Source organism: Aulonocara sp. 'chitande type north' Nkhata Bay, linkage group LG18 (genome assembly GCF_057382095.1).
Source record: "Aulonocara sp. 'chitande type north' Nkhata Bay isolate Kocher_YH1m ecotype deep benthic linkage group LG18, A_spYH_male_GT1.1, whole genome shotgun sequence".
NCBI classification, from domain to species: domain Eukaryota; kingdom Metazoa; phylum Chordata; class Actinopteri; order Cichliformes; family Cichlidae; genus Aulonocara; species Aulonocara sp. 'chitande type north' Nkhata Bay.
In genome coordinates, this window is record NC_141361.1 from 22,774,061 (window position 1) to 22,802,045 (window position 27,985).

Genomic DNA, 27,985 nt, shown 5'->3' on the forward strand with positions numbered 1-27,985 from the left:
AGCTGAGTGTGTATCCTGCTGTTTGAATACATCCTCAGCAGCCTTTGAAGGAAGGGAAGAGATGAAGACAGCGAAGGAGGAGAGAGAGAGAGGAGTCTGTCAGCCTGGCAGGTTGCAGGATGCAAATGATGCATTTGTGCCCGGCGTGGTTTCCATTTGAACAGCAAATGAGATGAGAATAATGTTGTATGTGTGTGCTGCACATGAAAACTGCAGGAAATATGCTGGGTCATCATGCTCATCAGATGTTCGGAGGATTTCCTGTGCTTTCAAATTTTGCGATGAAAATAAAAACCCTTTGGGGATTTTTAACAAATATATATTTATATAAGACACTAAAGCGAGCAGAGAATCCAAAAGCAAGCAAATGTTTGCTGAAAATTAATCTACCAGTTCAGCATGATCGTAGCTCCAAGAAAGTCGTCTGTAAACAGTTACTGGATGAATGTGAGGCAGGTGCAGTGAGGGACTGATTCAGGTCATCGTTTGCGTCAAAGGGCAAGAAAAAGCCTGCAAGCTAGTTCCATAAAGAGGAGAGGGCATTATTGTTGCAGAGTATTAGTCTTTTTGTGGTGAAGTCAGAAAGAAACAACGACGGAAGGCTCAGTCAACGTAATGATTCAATTAACTGGCGATCAACTAAAAAATTGTGGAAATAAAAAATATATATATACACATAGACATACATATATATATGCAGAGTGAAGGTAGTGGCTGTGGTGGCAGAGTGGAGGAGATTAGAAATGGCTGGAAACAGACGAGAGCTGAAGGTGGAGGGTAGACGGCAGAGAGAGGAAAAAATAGGTTAGGAAATGAGGGATTGTATGGAGCCAAAGAGCCGACCTGCTGGGCCTGCCTGCTGCCTCAGAGATTGTAAACTGTCACTCAGGATGCAGACAGACAAGCAAGACAGACATCATTTGCCCATTTTACCCTCGAATACTGAAACTGTCATCCAAGCAGCCCCCCTGCCCCTTCCTTTCTGTTTTTTTTGTCATCCCTCCCTCCATTTGCAGTCACTTTTGTTTCTGTACATACAGCTAAATGAACTGCCCGGTCTTTTTTCCCCCCTCTGTCACAGTTCCTCCGATACTTCCCTTTCCTTGGGTCGCTTTCTCTGTTGATGAAATGAGTCAGCTCCCAGTATACTCTCCCCTCTCATTGTTGGATGGTTCGTTGCCTCTCCATAGGAGGTAGAGAGTGTTTGGGCTTTTTCCCCTGTTTTACCAGTTTAGCAGTGTAATCCTTTACACTGGCACAATGAGCTCTCACTCCAGCCATGGGATCCTATTAGGCTCCCAGAGAGACACAGGATCACCATAAACATTTTCCAACTACTCCTCCACCCCCAGCCCCACTACCTCGTCACCACCTATACAGCCTGCTGGCCTTAAACACTGTCAAACTGATAGTTTCCTTTATACATTTTAAGCAGAAGTCGCCCCTTTGTTTTGCAGGAGATTTTTACCTGTCTGGGAAAAGGAAGGTAGAATAAAAGCTTTTACACCTACATTACCAACGGATTGTTAACGCTGTCAGCTTCACTCCCAAAACAGTGCTCCCTTACAACCATGCAGAGTGTATAACAAGCAACTCAGAACGAGCAAATGCTTGTTATACAGTCTTTGGATGACCACTAAAGATGTTTCAAAAATGCTGAAGTCGTTGGAGATGATGTGATTCCTGCTCTCTGCTGCAAATATGAAGCCATTAAAGTGCAGATAAATTCCCATGTCCTTCATTTCATGCACATACTGTACATCAAATTCATCTCTGAGTTTCACTGGAACAAACAAAAGCAGGCAAACAATTTGGTCCTTCAGATCCAATGAAAAAAAAAAAGGGGGGGGGGAGTTGGATGTAGTTAAAATGCGCCTGCATCAAAAATGCTGCTGCTTTTATTACCAGTTGGTAAAATTTGTATGAAGAGTCTGACAGGGACACGGTGGAAGAAATGTGGAAATAAGGTCACCAGGCAAAAACAGACGAGGGGCGTTGCAGTTATATGTTAAATGTAAAGTGAAGTGTACATTTTATTCAGTAATGTGTTTTATTTAAAAAAAAATGAATGCACAAACTGTTTGCTGGGTTAGTATGTATCACCAGAGCATGCCACTGAAAACCTGAATAATGAGGCACCTCTATGGCTTTGGTTGAACACGTATACCAAAAGACTGCAGAGGTCTGGCTTCAGTTCCACCCTGAATGCTTTCCTGCTTGTCAACCCTCTTGCTCTCTCTCCTACTTTCCTATTTATTCTCTACTTTATTGTCCAATAGATGTTAAAAAAAGGAAAGAAAATAAAAACATGAATAAGAGAAGCCCATAATACGAAACCATTAAAGAACTTTTGCGTTAGTTTTGTGGTACGTTAATATGGATCCACCAAGCATATAATATAATATAATATAATATAATATAATATAATATAATAGTCTGCAAATCCCCAAAATACAGCTTGCTATCCTGGCTTGGTACTGGCTATGTGTGGTTTGTTCAGTATGGCTCCATCTATTTCTTGAAAATGTTCCAAGCATATTTTTGACAGGAACCCAAAAAAATTGCATTATTTATATTTAAATAATATACTAGACAAACCCCATAACCACATATGTGTGATCAAAGACAGATCTGCTTCTTTCCAGGCTCTTCTTCACAGCGATTAACTAACAAGAAGAACATATGTTCTACATATTAACCACTCCGAAGCAGAGGCTGAATCACGCTATTATTTCTCCTCATTAATTCTCCTACAAATGAAATACAGAACCAGGCATCCTTAGTAAATTGCACACTGCAAAATATCAGTTAGCACAAATATTTCTAATGTGGCGTCTTTAATTCATGCTTTGAAAGTCGTTTCATGGGATTCGGAATAAACCATCTGTTAGTAGTCTTTGCTTTTCCCACATCATATTTTGCACCACTGTAAATGCGCGAATAGCTTCTTCACGGTGCTCGCTCATAAAATTGACAACATGCGAGCGGGACGGAAAATAGATGGAACGTCTGATGCTGACGTTGGTGACGTCTCGCTGTTTTGTTCCTCAAGTCCAAAGCCATGGGTCGCAGGGCCTCCCCTCTGCTTCTCTACCTCCCTCCTCATACACAAATATCCCTCAATCTCCTGTTTGTCTCTCTCCTCCTGCACCCCCTCACCCTTCCTTCTCCTCCCATCTTGATAATGCAGCTCTTTTCTTTGTCACTGGGTGGAGGGCTGCCCTGAACCAACATTGTGCCCTATGCTGGCTGTAGTGGGGGCCCCTATTGTGTGTGAAGGAATGGCGAGTTAACACCCATGTCTGAACTCTCTCAATGGCTGCATTGTGTCTGAATCTTCCTCCGGCTCGCTGGGCTACTCCCGTTGCTCCTTCCATTATATGATGAAAACACGCACATTACTGTAAACTTAAATTCCCTAGCAAACTATCCCATGACTGGCTATAACTGTGTTAATCGTTTTCCAGGAGAACACACCGAGCTGAGTCTCTCAGCTGATAGAAACTAGGGCCAGTGTGTGCAGGTTACTCGGGGAGGCTCCTTCAATTCTTATTTTTTAAAGAAAAGAACAAAGAAGCACAAAGGATTATAGCGTATTAGCATGATAACAGGTTTCAGAATACTTTTATAATATTTCTACATGCATATTGGTACTGTTGTTAATAATTCCTCACGGTTAAGGTTAAATGTAAATGATTTTAACGTGAAAAATTCATATTTGTGCATAACATTTTAGAAAAACGAACAGAAATTGATGCTTCTGTCTTTCATACAGCATGTTGAGAATTTTTATTCGTTTCTGTACAGCAGTGGGAGCCTTGGGGCGGGTTACAAAAGAGCAAGTTGGCGTTTTCTTCCCACGTATTTTTAATCAAAGTGTTAGTGTTTGCATTTGCATTTGCATTGAGCAGAGGGATGCTGAATGCCAAAGGTGAGATTTTGAAAAACACTCTCTATTTTCCCTTTTTCAGATGGAAACAAGGGTGGGTGGTTGGAAGGCTGGATAAAGGCTGCTGGATGACTGAACTCAGAGACCCGGCGCAGCTCATCATCATTGCCATGGGCTCTTGTCTTCTTCCTCTCCTCCTGTGGCTTGTACCTCCATCCAGGGGTCCAGTAGAGCCAGTGAAGCCCAGGCGGGGAGCTAGTGAGTGGGCCGGGAAGGATGGAGAAGGTCCCCAAAGGCTCAGATCACCTCTGGAGCTACCGGCATGCAGGAGAAATCAATATGAAACAGAAAACCTTCACAGCTCTGAGTGGGGTTTCCTGTGTTTTAAGTGTGTGGCCTACGGGCCTGCAGACCTCCAAAAGACAGGTCCTGTGTGGTTCTCTCAGCTGCAGCCCTGGCTCCTTGGACTGGACCTCAGTCCCAATCTCCACTGGCTGTGTGTGTGGTTCTGCTGAAGGGGATTTCTCCCCAAATAATACCCAATGCCCAGAACGTTGAAAGACTGCCAAGAGGGATGCTCCTTTCTCTTGCCTTTTTTTTCCATCATAAGATTGACGTATCCCCCCAACCTCCTGCCTCGGGCTGATAAAAAAAAAAAAAAAAAAAAAAAAAAAACACAGTTCGGGAGCTCTACTTTTGACTCATTCTCCATCCTCGACTCGCCCGTTGTTTATTCCCCCAACTAGTTTTTACATTTGACAAAGAGACAGATCTTTATTTTCTCTACCACTCGCTTGGCTTGCTGTTACTATGGTGAGCTGTAGACACGTGTCTGTTCAAACAAGAAATACTGGCACACGAAGTATGAGCTTTTTTTTTTCTCCATGATGTCTATTATTCAATTTCAGACTGTTTAAAAAAAACTGACTGAACAGCAAAGAGGGCTGGAGATCATAGAGCAGAGAGACCTTGTAGTGGAGATGGTAAAATGGCAAGTATCTCTCTTTAGCACTTCACATTTTCCACTCTATGAACTACTCTGAATGTGCTGTCATTACATCACACATTGCCTAAAATAGCCTGTGACAGGGAGAGATGGTAACTCGGCATCCTTTGAGGCCGATTTAGGATTACAGCTGTGAAAAAAAAGAGGTGTTTCTTTAATTATAAGATGCCACTCGTGCTTTCAATCTGTACTCTCGCTGTATAATTCTTATCTACATCACAGAGCCGTGTGTGTGTGTGTGTGTGTGTGTGTGTGTGTGTGTGTGTAAATGGACTGTATATGTTTGGCCTTGAGTGTTTGAGCTGCGAGCAGCAGCAGCAGCAGTGTGCACCCACATCTCCCAAACTGCTGTCGTCGTCACAGTAATGCGGCGTGGTTGTTTCCATCCAGATGGGCACAGCTTCAGACAAAATGGCTGCCAGTCTTTCCCTCTGCCAAAAAATGGCGAGTGCATCCCCGTTGTCTGCCATCTGTGCGTCAGTTAGCTGTTGTCGTCGAATGCAAATCAAGGCTAATTGCATTTGCATAACCTCCGAACATCACGTCGTCGGCATGAGCTGGTAATTGATCCTACGAAGGCACACGTTGGCGACAAGCGAGCAGGAGCGAAGTGATGTTTTAAAGCGTACTCCATGCCGTTTCTTTTTGGGTTTTGGGGGGGGGGGTTTCTTTCAAGGTGCGAGTATTCGCACCCAGAAATGTGTTTGATAGGTGTTCGGTCCATGCTAGATCAACTGTCTAGACATACTGTGCCATATGGTGCGCTTGCTTGCATGTGATTCCCTCGCATGCAAATGTGACACTGTACAAAAGATTAAGCTGGGGCTTTGTTTAATCAGATCGCGCTCTGTCACGCATGCACACTCGCAGTTGGGGTTTTTTTTTTTTTTTTACACACAGACATACATAATGCACAGATGAAAGCATTAAGCAAACAGAGAGGCTCAGACATGCACACAGACTCTAATTAAGTAGGGATCCATAGGCCCAACAAACTCCAGACACACAGACCATAATAGTCTCATTTTCATGCACATGGGTGTCTGGTTACCATGGCACTGAGCAAATCATGGGGTGACTGATTTTGCTAGAAAAGAGCTGCAGATGAAAAATATAAATAGGCCGCAGCACAAAAATTGCCGCCTGAAGACTGGCGGATTGTAGCTTTGAAGTATCGCATGAAAAACGGGAGACGCCTCAGCTGCACCTATTTGAGACTTTGGAAATGCACCTTTTTCTAAAATCGGGGGGGGGGATACAGAATGCGTTTGATCCCGTAACCATGCATAATAGCATTCTGCACAGCTCCTCACAGCCGCTTTGTGTAAATGAACATGTCACGTTTTCTGTATTACAGTTACGGCACTGCGTCATTGTGTAGTCGCATCTGATTGAGCAGGTCTTGTTTTTCGGTGTTGGGGGGTAGTGGTGGTGGGGCCGTTAATTCAAGCAACAATGCGGCGCTCGCATTTGCATTTGCCCATCAAGGCAGCTGCTGCTGCGCCAGTACAGTTAGGTCTACTGTGGGCAGCAAAATGGCGGTCACGCAAATCATAGGGTCTGTCTGCTGGTCGTGGGAGCTGAGGAGAGAAGAGGGAGGAGGCGTGGGGGTGGGTTGGGGTTGGTTGGGGTGGGGGAGATTTTGGGGTGTCTGGTTTGGGAGAGGGTTGTGGGGTCTAGACTGTAGGATGGGATTGGCGGGGTGTGCACAGGAGGGGAAGATGGAGTTGGGGCGGGGGTGTAAGTGGAGAGGTTATTATTTGATGAGGGGGGCGTCTGGTTTTAGGAGAAACCATTAATGAGACACTGGAGGGTGGTGGTGGGGGGAGTTTAGTTTGTCTGCATTTGTGCAGATTTGTCTGCATTTCGGCCATTTGCATAGAACGGCGAGGGTGCCCATATGCTGCGCGGCGAGGCAAATTCAGTCACAGTCTTTTGAAGGTCTCCCTCGCATGATCACACGAGAGAAGAGAGTGTTGCGCCCGTCCGTGTTTGGCGGTCACATTATTTGTGGGAGAGCAGCAGACGCGCGCTCAGAGCCCGTTTCTCACAAAAAACACGTAAACACCCCTACTACACAGGAGCCTCGTGTTCGTTGCATCACCGTTTCTGTCCAGCCAATGTGGAGCTGCTTTCAGCCAATGACAAACGGCAAAGAGTCAGGAAGAGGAAAGAAAGGCGAGGCAAGTCATGAGTTTACCCTTGATGTGCTGGAGAAGAGGGAACAAGCAAAACAGAGGGATGCAGAGGATAGTGGGAAGGGGAATGGCGACACGAGACCAGCGCTTTGCAAGATAGCGGCCTGAGTTTTATGGTGAAAGAATACAGACGTTTATTAGAAATATACATGATCGCCGTGCTGTGCTGAATCAAAGGGTTTTTTGTGTGTGTGCCAGTCAGACTGATCAATTTGAGAGGGAAGAAGGGAAAAGGAAAGCTCGCCACCCCCCCATAGTATGCACTGAGCTGTAAAGACAGTGCATGAGGCCCACAAATGTCAGACAGTCAGACACAGATACAATACTGATCTCCATAATTACCTGTATGAATACAGCCGTGTTTAAAGTGTGATTGTCCTCCGTGCAGGAGGTCTGAGCTCGGAGCGTGGGAATCTAGCGAGCAGATATGCAGAACAGTCGGCTGCCGGCGAGACAGCCTCGGCAGCATGAATGCTGTCGTAGCAGGTGAAAGAGGACCCTAGAGTTCATGGGTCAAGGCCAGTGAAGGGGTTGTCTGGTTCATGACTCTGTGTGTGTGTGTGTGTAGGGCCTCTCTGGTTGTTGTCTGGGTCTTGCAAGATGCAAATGAAGTTTTGAGACTGTTTGATAAGCACTGCCGTCTATTATTAGCTCAGTGTGGTTGTTCAGAGAGGACTGGGCGTAGACTTGGACAAGCGCTCCTTCATCATCTTGTAGTCACAGCAGAGTAGCAGACAGGCAGATAGACAGGCCGCCTAAAGTCAGACCTCCCCTGCTGAAAGTGTGATTGTGTTGTCTGGAAGCCTTTTCTCTCCACATCTCTGCTCTCTGGGACATTTCTTCTCTGAGTGACATGTTGGTCTCAGGCTCTCCAGTGTGGTGCCTGTCTTTGTTTCTTGCTGACTGACTGCAGCTTTGTACCAAGACTCCACATTTCCATGATGGAGGAAATCCAGAGTCCTCTGGTTCAGACCGTTTATTCACATGCCAGGAATTTCTTTCTTCATTATTGTCCAAAACTATGAAAAAAAAAATGTTGTGAAATGTTTTCTGATTTAAAAGAACATCTACAATGTCCATGTTAAAAATTAGTATTAATCCAGATCTGATTAGTCCCCTAAAAAACTGTATTTACTGTTGTTAGATTAACACTTGCCAAAAACCAGTGACCAGCTGATGATGAAAACTGCAACTATATACAGATCATTAAGTACACCTGTTCAGCTGCTCAAATAATCAACAATAATCAAATCAGCCAATCATATGGCAGCAACTTGGTCCATTTAGGAATTTCGATGTAGTCAAGACAAGCTGTAGAAGTTTAAACCGAACATCAGAATGGGGGAGATGCTTGTTGGTGCCAGACAGCCTGCTCTGAGTATTTCAGAAACTGTTGATCTACTGGGATTTTCCCACACAGCCATCTCTAGGGTTTACAGAGAATGGTCTGACAAAGAGAAATATCAAGTGAGCTGCAGTTCTCTGGGTGAAATGCCTTGTTTATGCCAGATGTCATACTGCTCTGAGCTGATAGGAAGGCAAGAGTAAGTTAGTAACTTTTTACAACCTTGCATATCTTGTCTGATGAGTCTCTCTATTTTTGCCATGACATTCGGATGGTAGAGTCAGAATTTGGTGTAAACCACAAGCATGGATCATGTGATAGTCTAGGGGATATTTCCATGGCACACCCTTTAACCTGACTGTTTCCAGCAGGATAACGCATCATGTCACAAAACTAAATCATCTCAATCTGGTTTCTTGAACATAATGAGTTCACTGCACTCAGATGGCCTCCACAGTCAACAGATCTCAATCTAATAGTTTGATGCTATTATGTAAATATAGATCAACATATCTCAGGAATATTTCCAGCACCTTGTTGAATCTATGCCACCCAGAGTGATGGCAGTTCTGAAGGAAAAAGACAACCCTCTACTAGCAAGGTGCACCTAACAAAGTGGCCGGTGAAGGTAGATGTGAATTTATAAAAATGAACATCTTCATTAAGAACTAATTGTGCTAAACCCTCTCAGCCTGGTCCTGTGCAAGCTCATAGGAGCACATATCTTGGCGTGATGCGTTCGTTGTGCGACTAAAGGTGCGTTACTTACGGTATCCCTTTAAGAGAGACAGCATTACCTCATCAGGAGATGTGTAAAGGAAGGAAGTGAGTGAATGGGTGTAGGAGCGCAATGCTAACTCTCTCCATTCCTTTATGTTTGGGGATCCAGGCTTCATTAGCTCTACAGAAAGGGACAGCTCCCTCCCAGTCCCCTCAATAGACCCATAGACCTGTCTCTGGCAGAGGCTCTGGCTCAGTGGGGAGTGTGTGTGTGTGTGTGTTTGCATGTGCTTTTCTGATCCATTGACACACCACTCATAGTTTCTCACTCATGCCCAAAGGAAGCCTGGCAGGGACACTTTTAGACTCTCTCGCTCTCTCTTTGTCCCTCACTCTTGTTCTCCCTCACATTATTGTCTGCTTCACAAATTTTTTTTTTACTCCTCTCACAGAACTGGACATTCAGTGAAGAGCCATATGCTGTACAGGATACAGACTGTTTTATTTGTCACATTTTCACTTGAATCAGTTAGTGTTAATCTTTTTTTTAATACTTATATACATATTTCTGATTTTGCATGAAGCTTCTACCTTAAAAAAGGGGCGAGAATATTTAAAGTTTTACATATTAATGTCTGCATTAATCAGTCCTTTATCTTCTTTCATTTTTATGCTAAAATCATTCATTACTTTTATTGACAGTATTGGGATTCTGTTTGAAAGTATTCTTCCATGTACTTGCATGTTCTGTGGAGGGGGTCTGACCATAACAGTGGTCTCTGTCTGGTTAAGGCTTAGGCTTAAACACCCTCAACCATGTGACATATATTTTCCCCATGTTTCTTCTCCCTTATTTTCCTCTATATTAACAGCAGCCACAAAAATCTACCTTAAAAAACGATATCTCTGTATCCGACTAAATTTAATTCTAATTAGAGTAGCTTACCTTGTCACACTGCTTTATACTATCAGCTGGGTCAAGCACACTGACGAATGTGATGCAGTTTGTAAAAAAGCATGAATAAAAATCTAGAAACACAGAAATGCAGTGATTTCCCTCTACAGTTAGCATTGCACGTCTTTTTTTCCCCATCCGGCAATGTGTGCAGGCAGCTATTCGGGGTCCTCGCCTAGTGAGAGCCAGGAGACGTGTGTGTGTGTGTGTGTGTGTGTGTATATATATATATATATATATATATATATATATACACACACACACACACATACATACATACATACATACATACATACACATATATATATATATATATATATATATATACATACACATATATATATATATATATATATATATACATACACATATATATATACATACATATATATGTATGCAAACGTGCTGGATGGTGGTGGGATGTCAGACATGATTAGCATGAGCAGCTGCCATCGCTTCTTCATTTCATTGTTGCGGTGCTGCATTAATGAGCCAACTGCACATTAGACTGTCTGTGATACACACATATGTACGCTCACTCTCAAAAAGGTGTTATAAAGAAAGAAAACTGAGAGAAAGCACACATTTTAATTTGAAACACTAACCTCTGGGCTCACATCATTCATTGGCTCGGCGAAATGAGGCAACAATGATTAAGGCTTGGCGTTCATGTTCAGCTTACCTGCTGGTGATTAGTTACTCTTTAAATATTAATTTGTGGTGGACTTTAGGGTCATATCTCTAGTGGTTCAAGACGCAAGTGAAAGTAGAATGAGGGAAACTTTGTTACACCTGGGGAGAAATGCAAGCTTTTACTCAGAAATAGAAGAGAGGGAGGAGGAATGAGAGTACGACACTGTACTTGTCCTGGTTTGTGGTTCCAGAGGGATAGAGACACTTTTGCATTTCCCTGCAAAATGCGATAGGATGAGCCCTTCAAACACACACGCACACACGCAAGTACGCATGCAAACCCACACACCTTGTTCTCTGCTTCTAAGTGAACCAGGACGAGATTTCTGCAGCTTTGTTGTTGAGGCAGCAGGAAACTTATTGCCCTAGATTTAAAGCAAACCTCCTGCATGCATGCAGCAGCTAACCGTTAACGCACTTTTCATGAATTCATCTCAAAACTGTCCTCGTCACAGATTCATGTCCCCCTTTTTTTGCCACCAATTCTTAATTATAAGCAGCATGCCCGACACTCTGAAAACTTCATGTGTGTATATTCGCATCCTCACACGTAACAGACAGCCCCTGACCTCTGACCTCGTCCTGCTGCGATGCTTTCATTCCCATAGGCTGAGGCTACTCGCACACTCACTCACACCGCTGGCTCTATTGGGTTAGCTGTCACTCGGCCACCCATTCAGGGCTCAGTCACGGCCACTTAGAGCGCAGCAGACTCGGGGATTCAGACGAGCTGTGATCCAATGACATGTATTTATAATGAGGGGGCTGCAGGGACGTCTTTGTTGGACGGACACAATGTCAGCATTAGGGTGTGTGTGTGTGTGTGTCGGGGAAGGTGGGGTTGAATATAGAAAGCAGGGAACTAGAGGGAGAGAGTCCACTTTACACCTACCCATACATACACCCTCCTCATCCAAATGCAGGCTTTTTCTCTATTTATGCCTCTCTTACTTTATCCACTCTGACACACACACACAAACACACACATTCACTCCGTCTCTATGGAAGAAGATTTAACTCTTTTCCATGAGAACATCCTTTAAAGGGTGACCTTGTTCTTGGGAAAATAGGAAGAATTTGGGGAAAAGTGTGTCCTGCACATAGGAGAGGTTGGAGAAGTTGAATGTCAGAGCTGGCATTTAGTGTTTTTGACCAAGTTAAGCCTCAGATGTTCTCAAAGGCAAGCTCTCGTGACGCCAGAGCTGAACATTTTGTCAAACGCGATAAATCAGCGTTACATGCTTTTGCTGATATGAGGTTTGCACGCTTGCTACTCGAAGACGCTCTTCTTTTGAAGTTTTCACAGCGGTGTCGACTGAATTCTCCGATTGATTAAAATAAACTTTGATAAACATAAGACACGAGAGTTAAAACTCTTCCCCTCTGCAATCAGCCGCATTCATCGCACATCGTTAGGTGTCTCGCGTATTGACCTAAACAACAGCCTATTCTCAAGGTTTGAGGTCAATTCCCAATTACTTCCTAAATGGACTGGTTTTTCTGATAGAGTCAGTGTGACTTAGCAATATACCATGAACATATGCAATGTAATATTATTTTCTAAGATCTAGAGTTACTTCCTCACAAATACATGAAACCCTTTGTAGTTTTTGTGGATTACAAGACTGTACAAAGGACAGAGGTAGGAGAAACAAAGACAAGCTAGAATATTATGTTAGCATGCCTCTCAGCTGGAAAAAGTCCATCACTTCCTGTGCCTGTCCATCTTTCTATGCCTCATATTTATATTTTTGGATCCAAGCATAAAGTTGCTGAATCATTTTAAGGATTGCAGTAATGCATTAAGCCCCCATCCTTCGTTCCACAATTTTTACCAATTGCTAATTATAAAAAAGATCAGAGTTGCATTTTAATCAAATAAAAGTCAGCCTGATAGCTTTCTCTGGTCGCTCCAGCTCTGATGTCTTTGGCAGGAATGCAGTTATATTCTTCTGTGTGTGTGTCTGTGTGTGTGTGGTTATTGGAGACAGGACTGTAGGCTCCCCTCTGCATACATTATCTGGTTGTTGGGACAGCGTAGGCAGGAGAAGAGCCCTGGAGAGCCCTACAGGCTCAGGAAGGCCCCCTCAATTGCCCAGTGTCTGAAGCCCTGGATCTACCCAGGGACTGCAGTCTAGCTCTGATCGCTTCAGTCATAACTAGCCTCTTCCTCCTCCTCTTCACAGCCCACGCACACCTTGATTTTTCTGCCGCCCCATCTGTACTGAACCAAGACACTAGCATTTCAAATCTATCAAATCTTAAGCGATTTTTGATTTTGCAGAAGGTTTTTGTTGAAAATTTTAACTTTGTGAAGGTGGTGGGTTTCCCATTTGAATTTATGGTAACGATTAAAAGTTTGGACACGTTCAGATTAATTCTCGTTCCTCTGCTTGTTGGTTTTTTTTTATGTTCAGACATGACAGTGCAAAACCAAACGCAAGTGTGTGTGTGTGTGTGTGTGTGTGTGTGTGTGTGTGTTTAGCACAATTGCAGAGTTCCCTGTTGACTCTGTGCCCTTTTGACGCTCCAGACGTTGGAGGTCAAAGGTGAAGGAGTGCAGACTAGAACACAGACAGATATTAGTAGTCATGAGGAGGGAGTCTCCCCCTCGTCATACCCCGCCCCTTTTTTTTGTTAATGTAGTCCAAATCTGCTTCAACCCTGCCTGTGAAGAAAAATATGACAATTTCACTCTGTCTTTTTATTCCACACCCAGTTTTTATCTCTAATTTCTCATTTCCTCTGTCTTCATCTCCTCTTGCAGATTGACGGCGCAGGAGAAAAATCTGCTTGCGTTTGGCTCAAAGACCAGGCCTGTTCATCTGTTGTTTTTCTGGTGTATAACAAAACCTCAGAAACAAAGATTTTGTTGTAATATGGGTTAACATTGATATCTTAAAAACACCAAAAAAAAATGTTATTTCATTGTCTCTTAAGATGTACTTTATTGCCAACAAGCATCTGGGGTTGAATAAAGAAATGTATTTAAAGCTTTTAAATATATATTGTTTATTGAGAGCCTTGTGTTTTGTTTGCTGTCCACTGCTGTATTTGATGCTCGTCATTCGGCAAGAGTATAGAGAAAAATTTGAACTAATTTTTTTAATAAAAAGTCAGATTGATCACACCGCACTTTTATTTTTGTGCCAGTTTTACAATAAAGACTTTGTGTCTAATGTATATATATGTGTGTGTATAAACGCGCGGTCAATAAAGTAACATTAATTTGAACCTCCTATTTCCAGCTTTTTTTTTATTACTTAGTTTTCATTCTAAATGCACATTTCCCTAAAATATCTAATAAGTCTAATTTGGGCATGAAGCTGTCACATATTTTTATAAAGACCAAAAAATGATGGTGAAACTGATTTTTTTAACATTCAGTTTATTTTCTCACATTTATTTCATTCATTATCGTAAGTCTAGCGCACTTATAGCTATTTACAAAACAATACTACCTCCAGTGTCTTGTTACATAAAGAAATATGCAATAGAGAAAACTCACACAATAACATTTTCACTACAGTTATTCTGACTTTTTGACAAACGTGGAAGTTTTTTTTGTTTGTTTGTTTTTTTATTTGATTTGTCTCAATTTGCTGGTTTAGTGCAGAGGAATAAACAGAAATATTAAATCTTTTTGTTTTTACTTTTTAAAAATTATTTTTGTGTAGGCCCACACATGCTATTTGCCATAAAAGACTGGTCTGTTTGTGCCTTTTTAAATCAAACAGTGAATGTAGAATTTCTTTTCTTCTAGCTCAGCAAAATTAGGCCCACACCAAACTGTGCTCAGACTCAGAGTGCAGTAGGTCAGGAAGATTGGAATATTTGCATTTTAAACAAACTGGCTTTTTGAAGCATTTAAACAAAAAGGGGGGAAAAAGATCAGGTTTTGAAGTTTTTAGCTACATATCTTTGACGTGGTTAAAAAACAAAAATGCTCGCTATACTGTCTACAGCACAGTTTTAATATTACTAACCAGAAAAGCAGGTGTATTTGTAAATCAAACACAAGGAGCTTAATGGTATATTATAATTCAATTTTTTTACTTAAATTTTTAGTAAACTTAAAAAAAACTGCGCTGTTTAGAGATGGGGAAAGGACAGTGAAAGAAATGGTTCTTCTGGTGCTTTTATTTCAGGGAAAGAGGCAACGAGAGAGAGAGAGAAAGAGACTGTGGAGCCGCCATCATCTGAATGAATGCAAATTGGCGCTGCCTCCATCCGGCATCATGCCAAGTATCTATAGCAACCACATCCTCTGACAGCCTCCATCCATCCCTCCCTCCTTCACTCTCTCGGCCTAATTAGTCCTCTATCTTCCCTATAGCTCTTTTCTTCTGGTGTTTTTTTCCTCCCACTTTCCCAAAAATCTTTGCACAAAGGAGTGTGGACCGAGCTTCCTGCCCGGTTTAAGAAGCGAACCCCTTTTTTAACCTAATTCAGAAAGATGCACAGGAACACAAACACCCAAAAAATCAACCTTAAATAAAATAGGTCATTTCTTTCTAGAGACCTCAGTGCCTTTAAATCTACTCTGAGATCATCAGGATTATAATAATTGTCCCCCTTTTTTCAATTTGTTGGGTCTGTTCTCAGTATTGCGGGGGGGGGGGGGGGGGGGGGGGGGGGGTTTCCCTTCTTTCATGTGTTGCTGCGTTCACGGTCAAGTTCAAAGCGGCAGAGCGGCCTCGGGCGGAGCAGCAGCTCCATCTGACCCAGTACACCTGCTATCTTTAGCCCCAAGAGCCGGGCTGCACCGCCACCTGCTGACCGACGTGTATTCCTGCAGCAGAAGGCGCTCAACCATTCATAGGGAAGCAGCGCCCTCGAGTGGTGATTAAATGTCATTACACGATAAACAGGCGTGAGAAGATCCATAAATATTTGGACAGACTAACATTAGTTTGAGTTATTGGATTTGTCACTAATTAGCTAACTCAGTGTTAAACAAGGACAATAAAACTAAATAGCATCCTAGGGAGATCACTTTTGAAAAACAAGGATATACGTTCCACTATCACTCTATTTTTTATGAATAAAGACTGTGTGGAGGCCAGGCTGTTTGAATCCGCTGCATCAGTGTTACCAAACGGCTAAGCTGGAGTCAGACAATAGTTTTTCTTTATGCACAGGCTGTGGTCAGCTGAGCTGCTGCTCTGAGATTTACTGTTCTTTGTGACTTTACACCACTGAATTCAACAAAATGTAAGGAGACGTTTCACGAGCCATCTTTCCCCAACACTGTTTATACTATCTTTGTTGGTAAAAAGGCTGAATTCAGTAAATGAATCTGAGTATCATCAACTTCAATTCAAGTTCTTAATATGTCCTCACTCTGACCATGAACACTACAGAAAACAGTCCAACACAGTGCTATACTGTTAATTCACCACACCACAGCAAGCTAGCCTGTTTATCCTGCTCCAAACTGCCAGTATTTTAATAATACATAGTTAATACAGCCCAGTTTGTTTTACAGGACGTTTCACAATAAGAAAAAAAATATATCAAATCATGTGGAGTTCCAATATCTGATTTAAGAATGATAACATTACATGTTTTACATTTCCAGTTTATCAAATGAAACTGAGCAGTCTTACCTTTAAATATAATCTTTCTTCTTCCTCTCCAGTACTGTCTTTCTTACTTCGTTCACTCTGTGAAACAAAGGAGTCATCTCTTTAGCTAGCGTGGTAAACTGCACAGAAACTGTTTTTGTTATCTGATATTTGATGAGCTGTTAGAAATGTTGCATTTGAAATTACCGGAAACTTGAAAATGTTACCCCACTTAAGCTAGCTCTTCTTCTGTACCAACAGCTAGCTAGATGCTGAAGTGCAACAACCACAGCTTGGACAAAAACAGCCCTCCAGATCGTTTGAGGCACCTTTTCTTGACAAAGAAACACGCAGATGTTAGTGCTGAATTTGTATATGTTTTTACTGTAACTATAAGTAAGTCCAACCCTAATGAGATGGCAGTGCAAGTGAAGGTCATCATTAGGCTAAAAACTTAAGTCTATCCGAGAGACAGTAAAAAATGTAGGATCAACCAAATCATTAACCTGGTTTGTGCTGAAAAAAGAAGAAATGCACTCATCAGCTCATCAACACCAAAGTGCCCCAAAGACCAGGGAAGACAACTAAAGTGCATGAAGACAGAATTATTGAATGTTAAGGAAAAACAACAACATCCAATCATGAGACACCTTCGTGAATCATGAATGTAAATACAACAGGTAAAAACCACTGGTTACACTCAAGAATATGAAGGTCAGATTATACTTATAGTTTATCATTATACAAATTATTCAAGTGATTCATTGGTTTCGTAAGAAATTTAAATATGAAAGTAGCTTAACAGGTTAGGAGACCAGAATCTATGAATATGTAAATAGTTTAGATTTGAGTCCGTTTTCATCAGGTTTGCACATCACACGTGTTTGAGACCAAAATTAGCTTTTCATAAGCAGGTATAGCTCTTCAATTCACTGTTTAGGTTTTTATAACTCTGCACCGACATCATGCTGACCAGCAAATGTTAAATATCCCCCTAAAAAAAAACAAAAAAAACCAAAAAAACTCAGTTTGAGGGGGAAAATTCTTTAATATCAATCCAAACAACACTCCAAGCACAAAAATACATCAGTCTGGGACATTAAACCAAAACTAATGATCACAAATCAATGTGTTATCAACATTGTAGACTCTGATGTTACAGACGCATCATCATCGTCACTACAGGCCAGACACAGGTTGTGGTTATCAGTAGCTATGTTGACATTCAGTTGGCACAAATCACTAGAATTTAACAACCAGCTGTTGAGTCACATCTGCACCCAAACTGGAAAAACAACAACAACAACAAAAAACACCACAAGATAATCGGCTGTGACACACAAAGTAGAGTTATAAGTCTACATGTACGGGTTAAAACAATTAACATTTGATTTTACAAGAGGAAACAAAAAACACTCGCACCAGAGTAAGTCGTTGTAGTGTGTCAGTATTTGTTCTTGTTACACGCCTGTTGTGTTCCCATCTAAAGATCATTTTGTGTTAGACAAAAAACAAAAAAACACAACTTTTTGGCATTCAATGATTGTCTGGAAATGGAAATCAAACAGGCTCTTCGTGTTATACTCATCTGCTGGTAGATCAGAGAAAAGATCATAACAATGCAACAATCACGGTTATTCCAATTTAAATCAGAGTATGGCGTGTTGGAGAAGGGGCAAAACCAAACCAGTAACTTTGCTTTTTTTAAATTCTGCCTTCATGGCTTTAAATAAGTCCTAAATGTGTTGGAATGAACTGGGAACTGAGAATCACCTTTCATGGTGATTTACTCTCCAAGGCAGTTTAAGCTTTACAAAATTCACATACAAAACTGAACCTGAAGAAATACATTCAGCCACTGAGGACTAACAATTTCTAAACTTCAGAGCATCTGCTTCTTCTTACTGAGAACATCCAGACTGAAGCAAGGCTAGAAAATGGAAGAAACCTCCAGAAAGGTTAGTAGAAGCAGCTCAGTCGTAGTAAAAATATTACTATCCTTTGCTAGGCACTTAGAGTGAGGAAATACCCTTCGTTCAGGTTTCACTTAATGCAGTGGTTCTTAACCTTGTTGGAGGTACCGAACCCCACCAGTTTCATATGCGCATTCACTGAACCCCTCTTTAGTGAAAAAAAAAAAATTTTTTCAAATTCAAGACATAGATATGTTTTTATTGGTGCACAAAATGAGCCGTGCATGTCATGGTGGAGGCTCTGCCGAACCCCTGAGACCGACTCACCGAACCCCTAGGGTTCGATCGAACCCAGGTTAAGAACCACTGACTTAATGTATTCTTTTAACCAAGCACACTTTCATATGTGCTAATTACAGACCAAATTCTCATTGATCTAAGCTTTTCTTCTGCTACCTAAGGCAAGGAGTAAAGACAACTGATATTAAAACACTTTACATGCATCTGCCCACAGCTGATGGAGCAGATATATGGACTGGAGATGCTGTATGTCACAAATCTTCCTCATTTACAGAGGTCAACTAAAGTCAAAATATTGTGTTATGTTCAGGAGATCACCTGAACGCTACATTAATTCCAACAAACAATTTCCACGAGCAGACAAAGAAAATGAGAAAATGATTTCCAGAGAAGGCAGGATACAGGAGTGTAGGGATTGTAAAACTCCCTGTAAAACCTCCCCTCCCAGATATTTTTAAGAGCGATGCCGATATTTGTTGATTTAAAAATTTGATATATAGGCTGATATTTTCTTTTTCTTTCAGACATAAAAAACATAAACAGATTTCATTAACATTTGTTATGCTTAGCTATTTGTCAGTGTGTTACATTGTTCAGCAACACAGTAATGTAACGAGTTACTGTACTAAATTCAGTAATCACATCACGACGTGCATTACAAATCTGCACAAAATGGGAAAATAGAAAAAAAAGAAGAAGTGGATCTTACTTTACTTAGACTTCACCTCTGACGTGTTTATTTATTTAAAAAGAAGTTTGTGGTTTCAATCCCAGCTGTGCTCATTACTTTTACTTTTATTTTGGAAAAACATGTTTAAAACTATCCAAAAAGAATAATACCTATATCACACTGAGTACGCTGATGTCTTGTAGGCACTAACAATGGAACAATTATCATTATGCTTTAGCAGTGAATCTGTCCCTGGATAAACCAACAAGTAGATTTAAAAAAAAATTAAGTGATTGCATTTTAATAAACTGAAACATTTTCCAAATCTCAAAAGCTATTTTCTAAACTATTAGTATTTCTCATGTTGTTAATTATTATTTGGTGAGGTTATCTGCTGGTCTAAGATCAGAATATTACTTTGGGCACTGTCATCAGTCAGATTAGGTTTTCTCGTTTTGGTGATTAATCTTCCCATTTTTTAATCATCAATTAAACATCCATCCATCCATTCGCTTCCGCTTATCCTTTTCAGGGTCGCGGGGGGCGCTGGAGCCTATCCCAGCTGTCATAGGGCGCAAGGCGGGGTACACCCTGGACAGGTCGCCAGTCTGTCGCAGGGCCAACACACAGGGACAGACAACCATTCGCACTCACATTCACACCTAGTGACAATTTGGATTATCCAATTAACCTATCCCCACAAGCTGCATGTCTTTGGACGGTGGGAGGAAGCTGGAACCCGGAGGGAACCCACGCAAACACGGGGAGAACATGCAAACTCCACACAGAAAGACCCCAGGCCTGATGGTGGAATTGAACTCTTCTTGCTGTGCGGCAACAGTGCTAACCACCGTGCTGCCCATCAATTAAACAATTGTACATATTTAAAAATATAAATCTTTCAAATTCACTGCTGAGTTTCAGTCACAAGCCTTGCTTCTTATTCCTGTTACAGGTGACACCTCATGCCCTCTGCTCCACTTGGCTCTACTCATCTGCTCACCCAGCTCAGCCGTTCTGCCTTGGTATGTAAGGTCCAAGTATAGAAACTATTGACACTGCTCAGTTTCTATGAGCCTGCATCAGTACTGTCAAAATGTTCATCTGCATCATTCAAACAAGCTCCAAGTCCCATCTGCTGCCACAACTCTACATTAACACTTCTAATTGATATGTGACGATTAGAAAAACACGTGATTGTGTGCTGAGGTAAAGTACAATACTGAGAACTAAATTATCTTTGTAACAGAACTCAAATGATCTCTTCACTATGTGTTTGCATATTTCCAGTCAAGTTAGCAAATACTGCTAAAAGCTCTACACTGAGTCCTCCTCCCTAACCAGGAGATTTAAAGTCATTCCAGTGACATGTCACAGTCTAGTGTCAAGTCATGTTTTCAAAAACAAAACAGCCGGGAATGGCAGCGAAGAGACAGACTGCACAGCTGTCACGCTGGCAGCAAATGGAAGACACATTTGTGTAATGTGTGTACTTTGTGTGTGTCCAACATCAGCGACACATATGAGGGTGAAGATATAAAAATGCCTCTTGATATACTGTACTTTTTAAAAACACCACCACAGATAAATGACATATGTAAAAGCAACACCTCTCAGACTGTGTCAGCAACAATGAGACACTGTAAACGTCACAAAGAGGGCTGTGTACATGTTTAGCTGTTCTTTCTAAATATCAGTGTGTAACATCTCACATTTGGGGGATGACCTAACTACTTGATGTGCGTTACTTAGGGCTGAGAACCAATAAGCATATTTCCACTAAAACTGAGACGCTGGAGTCCCAGGAACTTTTTCCCAAAGAACTACAAGGTTCCTTCATATTGTTACTTGTCTGTGTTTCTACAATACTCTCTTTTCCATTGATGTTTCAGAGCTTATTAGAAAGAAAAAAAAAAACATCCAAAACAGCCTCCCAAATGTTCCTAGTTCTTAGGGGAAGTGGTTCCAGCAGTGAAAAGGCCCCAATAGTTTAGCTGGAGTAACTGTAGTATCTGTATTTATACTTCAGATATGAATCTAAAGCCTATGACATGATTAAAGTGAAAAACAATCGATATGTGATGAAAACTTTCTAAAAAACACTATGGGCACTGGTAATTCTTTTTTGTTGGCACCACCATAAAACACAACTAAACAACTAATAAAACTGTGAATTCAATCTTCAGGAGTGCCACTGAAAAAAAACACTAGACTGTGAGCTTTTAATATTTCAGCTCAAACTAAATCAAACCATTTGATAGCAGTTACAAAGCTGCTATCACACTTAAACATACTACAACACCATTTATGGCATATAATTTGCATTAACTAACGTCATAACCTTTGGTACATTTTCTTAAAATAAATTTCCTCAAAACAAATCTCAACAAGGGCATATCTTACTCTTATTAAATGAATGCATTTTTTTAAAACTCATGGGAAATGAGTGGAAACCAGCATTGCACTGGAAAGTAAAAGATTTAAAATGATACACATGGCAGCTGTGTGTGTGTACCTTTTAACTCTCTGGATTACAAATGTACTGAGAGGGTAGGAACATTACAATTCATGTGTACACACAAACGTATTGATGATATTGCACTTAGATGTACATGATAACAAGGCGTACTATCCAACTTACCTCTGTTACACACAGACAAAGCGAGAGAATAAATTTTTATTACCCACGCATCCTGAGCCACTGTGCTATTTGCTTTTAACCAGCAATACCCATTTTTCACTCTTGCTTCCCCTTCTGTCTCACCAGAGTGGGCTTACAGGGATCTACTCAACCCTCTACCCCCATTTTCAACTCTCTTTGTCATTATTATGGAGAAGTATAACCCATTTGATGAAGCTTCTTCAAGAGAATCTGAGTGAGGTCAAAGGTGGTGAAGCTAATCCCCACTGCAATAGGTCCTTTAACCCAGTTCATACTGAGACCTTTGTAGAGTCCGCGGATAACCCCTTCCTCGGACACAATCTCCCTCATGGTCCCCAGGATGGTGCGGTACGTGTGACCTGTGACACCCGCAGTCTGCATCCGCCGCCGTACTACATCCAGAGGGTAAGACGCAGACTGGCCGATGAGACCTGCACAGGCTCCAAAAGCCAGGCGTTCGTATGAGTAGGGCTGCTGGCGGCCGCTGTGCTCTGCGTGGAAGAGAAACGTGTGAGGTTTAAGTACTGTACATGAACAGCAGCTGTGCACAGAAGGAAAGGAACAGGGCTAGATCAATACAGATAAACATGTGGCTGTTGAATACCTGCATGCAACTTCTTCAGTGTCTCATAGGTAAAGAAGCTGAGGCCAGCATAGGGGGCAACACCCAGTATGGTGGGAGTAAAGCCTCGATACAGTGTTTTCATGCCCTCTTCTCGAGAGATCCGCACAAACACATGCAGAATGTTACTGTACCTAAAACAGAAAAATATTAAAAATATAAATGTGTTTTAGTAAAAGATGGATGAGAAATTCAGAAGAAAAGAAAAAAAATTGTACTTTACATCTTAGATCATAGAAGTTGACTCAGTCTGCACAAGTGTGCAGTTAAAGTCCATTAGAGGCTAAATAGGATCACACAATACCCCAGCTGACTATACAGTGAAGATGTGAAAATGTGCTGTAGTAATATCTTCTGCATTATGGTTGCACAACCAACTATGTTTATTCTCAAAACAAATGAACAACATTTCAGGTTTTTAGTGATGAATTTGTCTAAAGTGACATAGTGACACATAAAAATCTATAAATGACTCAAGAAATTGATTTAAAACACAATTACACAGCTCTGAAGACAAAAGGAGGTCTAGCCCAGTACAAGCAAGGTGTACCTAATGTAGTGGCAAAGTGAGTGTATGTATAACTACCCTAAACATTAACCATGTTTCATGACCCTTGGATTGTTTTGCTGATGCTATTAACAAACTCCCCAACTATGCCCAGAAGACAATTTATAATAACTTCAAAGTTGGCTTACATTTCCTTTGGCGTTACAGCCATCCTCGCACGCACCATATCAAGAGGATATGTCATCATGGCGGCAGTGGTACCAGCCATGGACCCAGCCAGCAACCTTGGGACTGGAGGTAGGGCACTGCAACCAAAAAAAGGAAAAAACCCGTCAGCACTTCAGCCCTTTTATGTCTTTACATAAGAAAACATTTCATAAACAAGCAAAACACAAATACATACTTTCCCTGAAAGCCATAGTAGCCTCCCAGCAGGCCCTTGTACTGCTCGTGTGCGCAAAACTGGATGGCAGCGTACGGGATGACTCGCACCATGGTGGCAGAGTTTCCCCTCCACAAACTGAAGAAGCCCTCCATCAGGTAGGTGCGGTAGATCAACCTGTAAGCTTCCTTTAATTCAGTGTGCACAAAGATATACTTGCTCACATTAACACGAAATTAACATGATGCACAAATATGTGTACCCAGTTTTATTTCTGCTAAATAAAAACTAAAAAAAACAAACAAACAACAAAAAAAACGCTTATAAATAGGAAGCATGCTCAAACATACCTTGGCAGAGAATCTTGCAGAAGACACTGAAAAACAAAATACATAAACAATATAAAAACCATACCACCCTTATTTGTAAAGCACTTTAAAATAAACCAGGGTTCACAAAGTGCTGTACACATACAAATGGCATAAACAGAAAATAAAATCAAAGATGTTAAAAATAGAGATTCTTTAAAAAATCTGCAGTGTTTCTCACAAGTCCAGTCACTTTTTAAGTAATATCAATAATATGATTTTTTAGGTATTTCCACACTAGTCCCAACAAGATGTAATCACATATGTCCTTTATTCAGGTCACTGTTGTAAATTAGCAGAGCAGCCAGCTTGCCTTGGAAGATGATTTTAGTTCTGTCCAATGGGGCGACAGCTGTCTTGGCTACAGCTCCTGCTAAAGCCCCCGAAAAGAGCGAGTTGATAACAGACCGAGTCTGTTTCATCCCCTGCAAAGACAAATAATCACATTTTAGGTTCAAACAGAGACACTGTACATTTGCACATTGTTGTGTTTGCTATAGTGTTGATCAGTAAGCAGGGGTTACATCAGGATAACAGTTGACAAATAACTAACCAGCTAACAAAACCTCCCAAATAGAAGCAGATGTGGTTAAATGAAACAGAGGGGTCATGAAGCTCCAAAGACCTGCTCAGTTCATGAATTTCATTTTCAGCTAACAGAATGAGGGGTCTCTAGTGCACAGTACAGTACTAAAATAGTGTTACAATGCCACTATATTCTGCAAATAACATATGACTTGATAGGATGCAATCACAGAAGTGATGGGACAACTGTGGGGGAATGAATAATCATGTGAGTAAACCCATTTAAACATAACTGTATGATAACATAAGGCATATTTATATATCCATTACACACATACACAATTTTAGAAATGCATGCATGCAAATAAATATATCTAGCTAAACTGTCTAACTATTCAATTTAATAGTTCAGTTAGTAAGATAAAGTCCCTACAATAACGCAGATAAAACCCCAACAATTAAACGACCCCCTAACTGCAAAAACCTGGTAACAGTGTGAAGGAAAAACTTCATTTTAACAGGAAGAAACCTCCGGCAGAACTGGACTCAGGAAGGGGCAGCTATCTGCCAGAATCCGTTGGGGGTGACAAAAATGGCTGACTCCAGAAATAATTGTACAACCCCCTGGAATGTCAACATTAACACAATAATGACTTTTTTTCCTCTAAACACAATTAGTCACAATTAAATAAAATTTATTAACAAACCTGAGCTGTATGATTACCCTGATCCTGTATAAATGTGCTCACCTCTGACTGACTGGAGGAAGCCAGTGGGAGCACTTCACCCTGTGTGAGTGATGCCCGTTGTTCCTGGACTCCACTCCCCATCCCCGAGGATTATGAACCAAGCACGCTCATGAATTGAACCGCTGGTGGCAGCGGTGATGCTGGTGGGGAGTACAGGAGGCTAGAAGCTACAGGGAAGAAGGAAAAAAAGAGGAAAAACAAACACAGTTAAGTTTCATGTCAGTCTAAGTATTTTTAAACAGATTTTCCTGTTACAGCAAGGAAGTTGTTTGAAAACCCTTTTTCCTGGTATGCCTCACCTCAGAAAAAAATGTTCATACTCCACATTACACAACTTTTAATGAATCAGAACAAAAAGAATATGACGTCAGCACTGTCATCCACTCTTTGTTTATTTTCTCTAAAATATTCTTATGTCCTTTTACCTGATTGTCCACCCGCCACAGTTTGATAACCAGTGCTCTAATTAGACTGCATGATTATTTATGGCCTCAATGAATCATAACAAGTACCACAGAATCAAAGTCTGGTCTCAAATCTATTCTACTTAACCGCCCTCTTTCTTATATGCTTACAACATGAGTTGAGAAACAAGATGTTTATCTGTACACAATAAACTAGAAATACAATACACACCGATGTGAATAACTACCTCAAGAATAGCCCACTTACTCTGAACCACCTGCCCTCATGAAAACTACAGCTAAGTGGAGGCACAATAGATCACTCCTGAAGGACAGAGGACTTGTAGGTGAAAGGTGTCTGAGTGACACAAGCACTCCTGAATCCTCTCCCTTGCTGGAAACAAGTTTGCAGTGTAACCACAACTTTGAACATTCAGGACAATCCTCCAGATCTCATCGATAAAGACAAGTTGACCTTTAGAAGACAAACATTATTTAGAGTGAACTCACTGATTTTAACAATAGAGGTATTTGCATGGCTTTAAAGAACTAATCACTTCACCACATAGATCACATATTCATGTAATGTTCAACCCATCCACTCTGCTTTATCAAGTCCAAAGCTATCAAATATCTAAACCTGAGCTGAAGGAACACCAACAACAAGATGCAAATTAGTAATTCACATCCAGTCTACACAAGATCTACAAGTTTCACACATTCAGAAGAAAGAATGAAAATGATCAGCAACTCTTTTTCTTTGGGTTTTCATGTGAAGAATTTTACTTATGTGTTTTTTGTTTGTTTTTTGTCATCATGGGACACACGGATACTTCATCAGTATAAGATCAAATCTGCTTATGACTATGACTAATGTTTATCTGTTGTGTAACATTCATTTTCTGCTGTATAATTCTTCAAGCATGATGAACAGCTGACTTGCCCTAAAAGTTTTTCTTGTTTACAGTTTTGCCAACAAACTAATACTGGCACTGGTATGATTAAGTGATGATCTGCCCTTTCAGATTTATATTATTACAGAGAATATGGGTCACTTAGTTTTTGATATACATACAGGCTCAGTACAGGATTTGTGGATGCTGAATATTTGTTAAAACATTAACAAAACAGCCCTTAGGAAACACCAGAGTTCAAGAAGAAGCAGTGAGAGGCAGGCGAGAGACAACAGTGAAACTGTAAACGGAGGGTTGGCTCAAAAGTTGGGTCAGAGGCAGCAAATACTGGCAGCAGTGCAACAGGCCTTGTACCCACCTTTTCACAGCAGCCACCATCCCAAATCTCAGGCCATCTCACACCCCTCCCTAAAGCTTCTTTCCCCATGCATATCATCTTACAGTTCCTTATTCCTCACTTGTTTCTGTCCTGCTATGTCTAATTTGTGTGCTTTAGGCTTCATTACTCTGTAATACAGGACAGCATTCCCATGCTATACACATGCAGCAGTGGAGATTTTATAGAAAGTGTATTATCAAGAATAAGGGAGTCAAAAAAGGCAACTTAATACTTATGGGTAAAGCGTGGGTTTAATTTTGTGCTGTATTTATCAAGAATAAGTCCATGAAAATTATTGGAAGTCTAAGTGGAAAAAGTTGAGAGCAAAATATGACCACATGCTAGCTGTGGGAAACAGAAAATACATAAGCATAAATACTCAAAAGGCATCACAATTATCTGCGGATTATCTGAATAATCAGCAAATGTAAGAGTGTAGTGTTGCTGGAGAGAAGTGGATCATCAACATCATGAGCTGCTCATGTTGCCTGCCTCCTTAATACATCAGTTTTGTAACAGCGCCGTGTCCCATATGTTGCCATTTGCCTCGGCATTTATTAAACTGTAAACCAAAGCATGGTTACAAGTCAACATTACTGCAGTAGAAGTGGACACTTATTCATTAAACGATCACCATGCCTCGCCTTTCTGTTTCTGCCCGCTGCTCCAAACCTGTCGACACATGCCCGCAAACAAAACACAGCCACCCTCTGAAGCAGCGACCTGTCACTGCTTACACAAACACATTGCTTACCTTATAAAGCCGACACCGGCATCAAGAGCTGTCACGTTTTGATATCCCCTCTACTGGCGCGTTATTTCCAGCCGTTAGCAGTTTCTTCAGGAGTTATTTCTAAGTTAGCCAAATACCAGGTTAAGTAAGGTAAGCTAGCCGTTAGCCCGCCGTTTAATTCGCGTCTATTTTCTCGGTAACAGCGTACTGCAAATGTTAACCATGAGCTAATGTCTTGACTGGAAATGTGTCCTAATGTTGAAGGTGCCTTTTAAAATACGTTTCTCACATGCTCTAGAGCTGCAGTGACTCTAAGTGACAGGCTTCCTCCATTGTGGGCTCTGCCGTTACTACTCCTGTCAGCCAAGCGAGGCGGTTCGCAATGACCACAGTGAGGTTTGACAAGGACGAGCGCAGGTGCATTGTGGGAAATGAAGTCTCAGTGAGGTGCGGCACGCTTGGATAGGTCAGTTAGAGGGGCGT

At 41.2% G+C, this 27,985-nt stretch overlaps 2 protein-coding genes and 1 long non-coding RNA gene across 3 annotated transcripts in view; 1 reads left to right on the forward strand and 2 right to left on the reverse strand.

Moving 5' to 3' along the window:
* Nucleotides 1–14,040, forward strand: part of LOC147308540 (uncharacterized) — a 28,190-nt gene extending 14,150 nt beyond the window's left edge. The window contains exons 3-4 of the mRNA XM_086270735.1: nucleotides 3,972–4,880; nucleotides 13,574–14,040. Coding sequence (XP_086126861.1) covers nucleotides 3,972–4,021 — 50 coding nt within the window. The 3' untranslated portion in view covers nucleotides 4,022–4,880; nucleotides 13,574–14,040. The remainder of the gene's footprint in view (nucleotides 1–3,971; nucleotides 4,881–13,573) is intronic.
* On the reverse strand, nucleotides 7,652–16,931 carry LOC147308541 (uncharacterized). The gene is made up of 3 exons (XR_015125948.1): nucleotides 16,581–16,931; nucleotides 16,416–16,472; nucleotides 7,652–8,112 (listed from the first exon to the last, which is right to left on the reverse strand). It is a non-coding gene; the product is annotated as an uncharacterized LOC147308541 (long non-coding RNA).
* Nucleotides 16,932–17,401: 470 nt separating this feature from the next.
* Nucleotides 17,402–27,947, reverse strand: LOC147308542 (mitochondrial coenzyme A transporter SLC25A42). Its single transcript, XM_086270733.1, has 8 exons — nucleotides 27,524–27,947; nucleotides 25,073–25,239; nucleotides 24,112–24,223; nucleotides 23,781–23,806; nucleotides 23,452–23,618; nucleotides 23,237–23,353; nucleotides 22,523–22,674; nucleotides 17,402–22,409 (listed from the first exon to the last, which is right to left on the reverse strand). The coding sequence occupies exons 2-8, from the start codon at nucleotides 25,151–25,153 to the stop codon at nucleotides 22,084–22,086; spliced, it is 981 nt and encodes a 326-aa protein (XP_086126859.1). The 5' UTR covers nucleotides 25,154–25,239; nucleotides 27,524–27,947; the 3' UTR covers nucleotides 17,402–22,083.
* Between the last annotated feature and the right edge of the window lie 38 nt (nucleotides 27,948–27,985).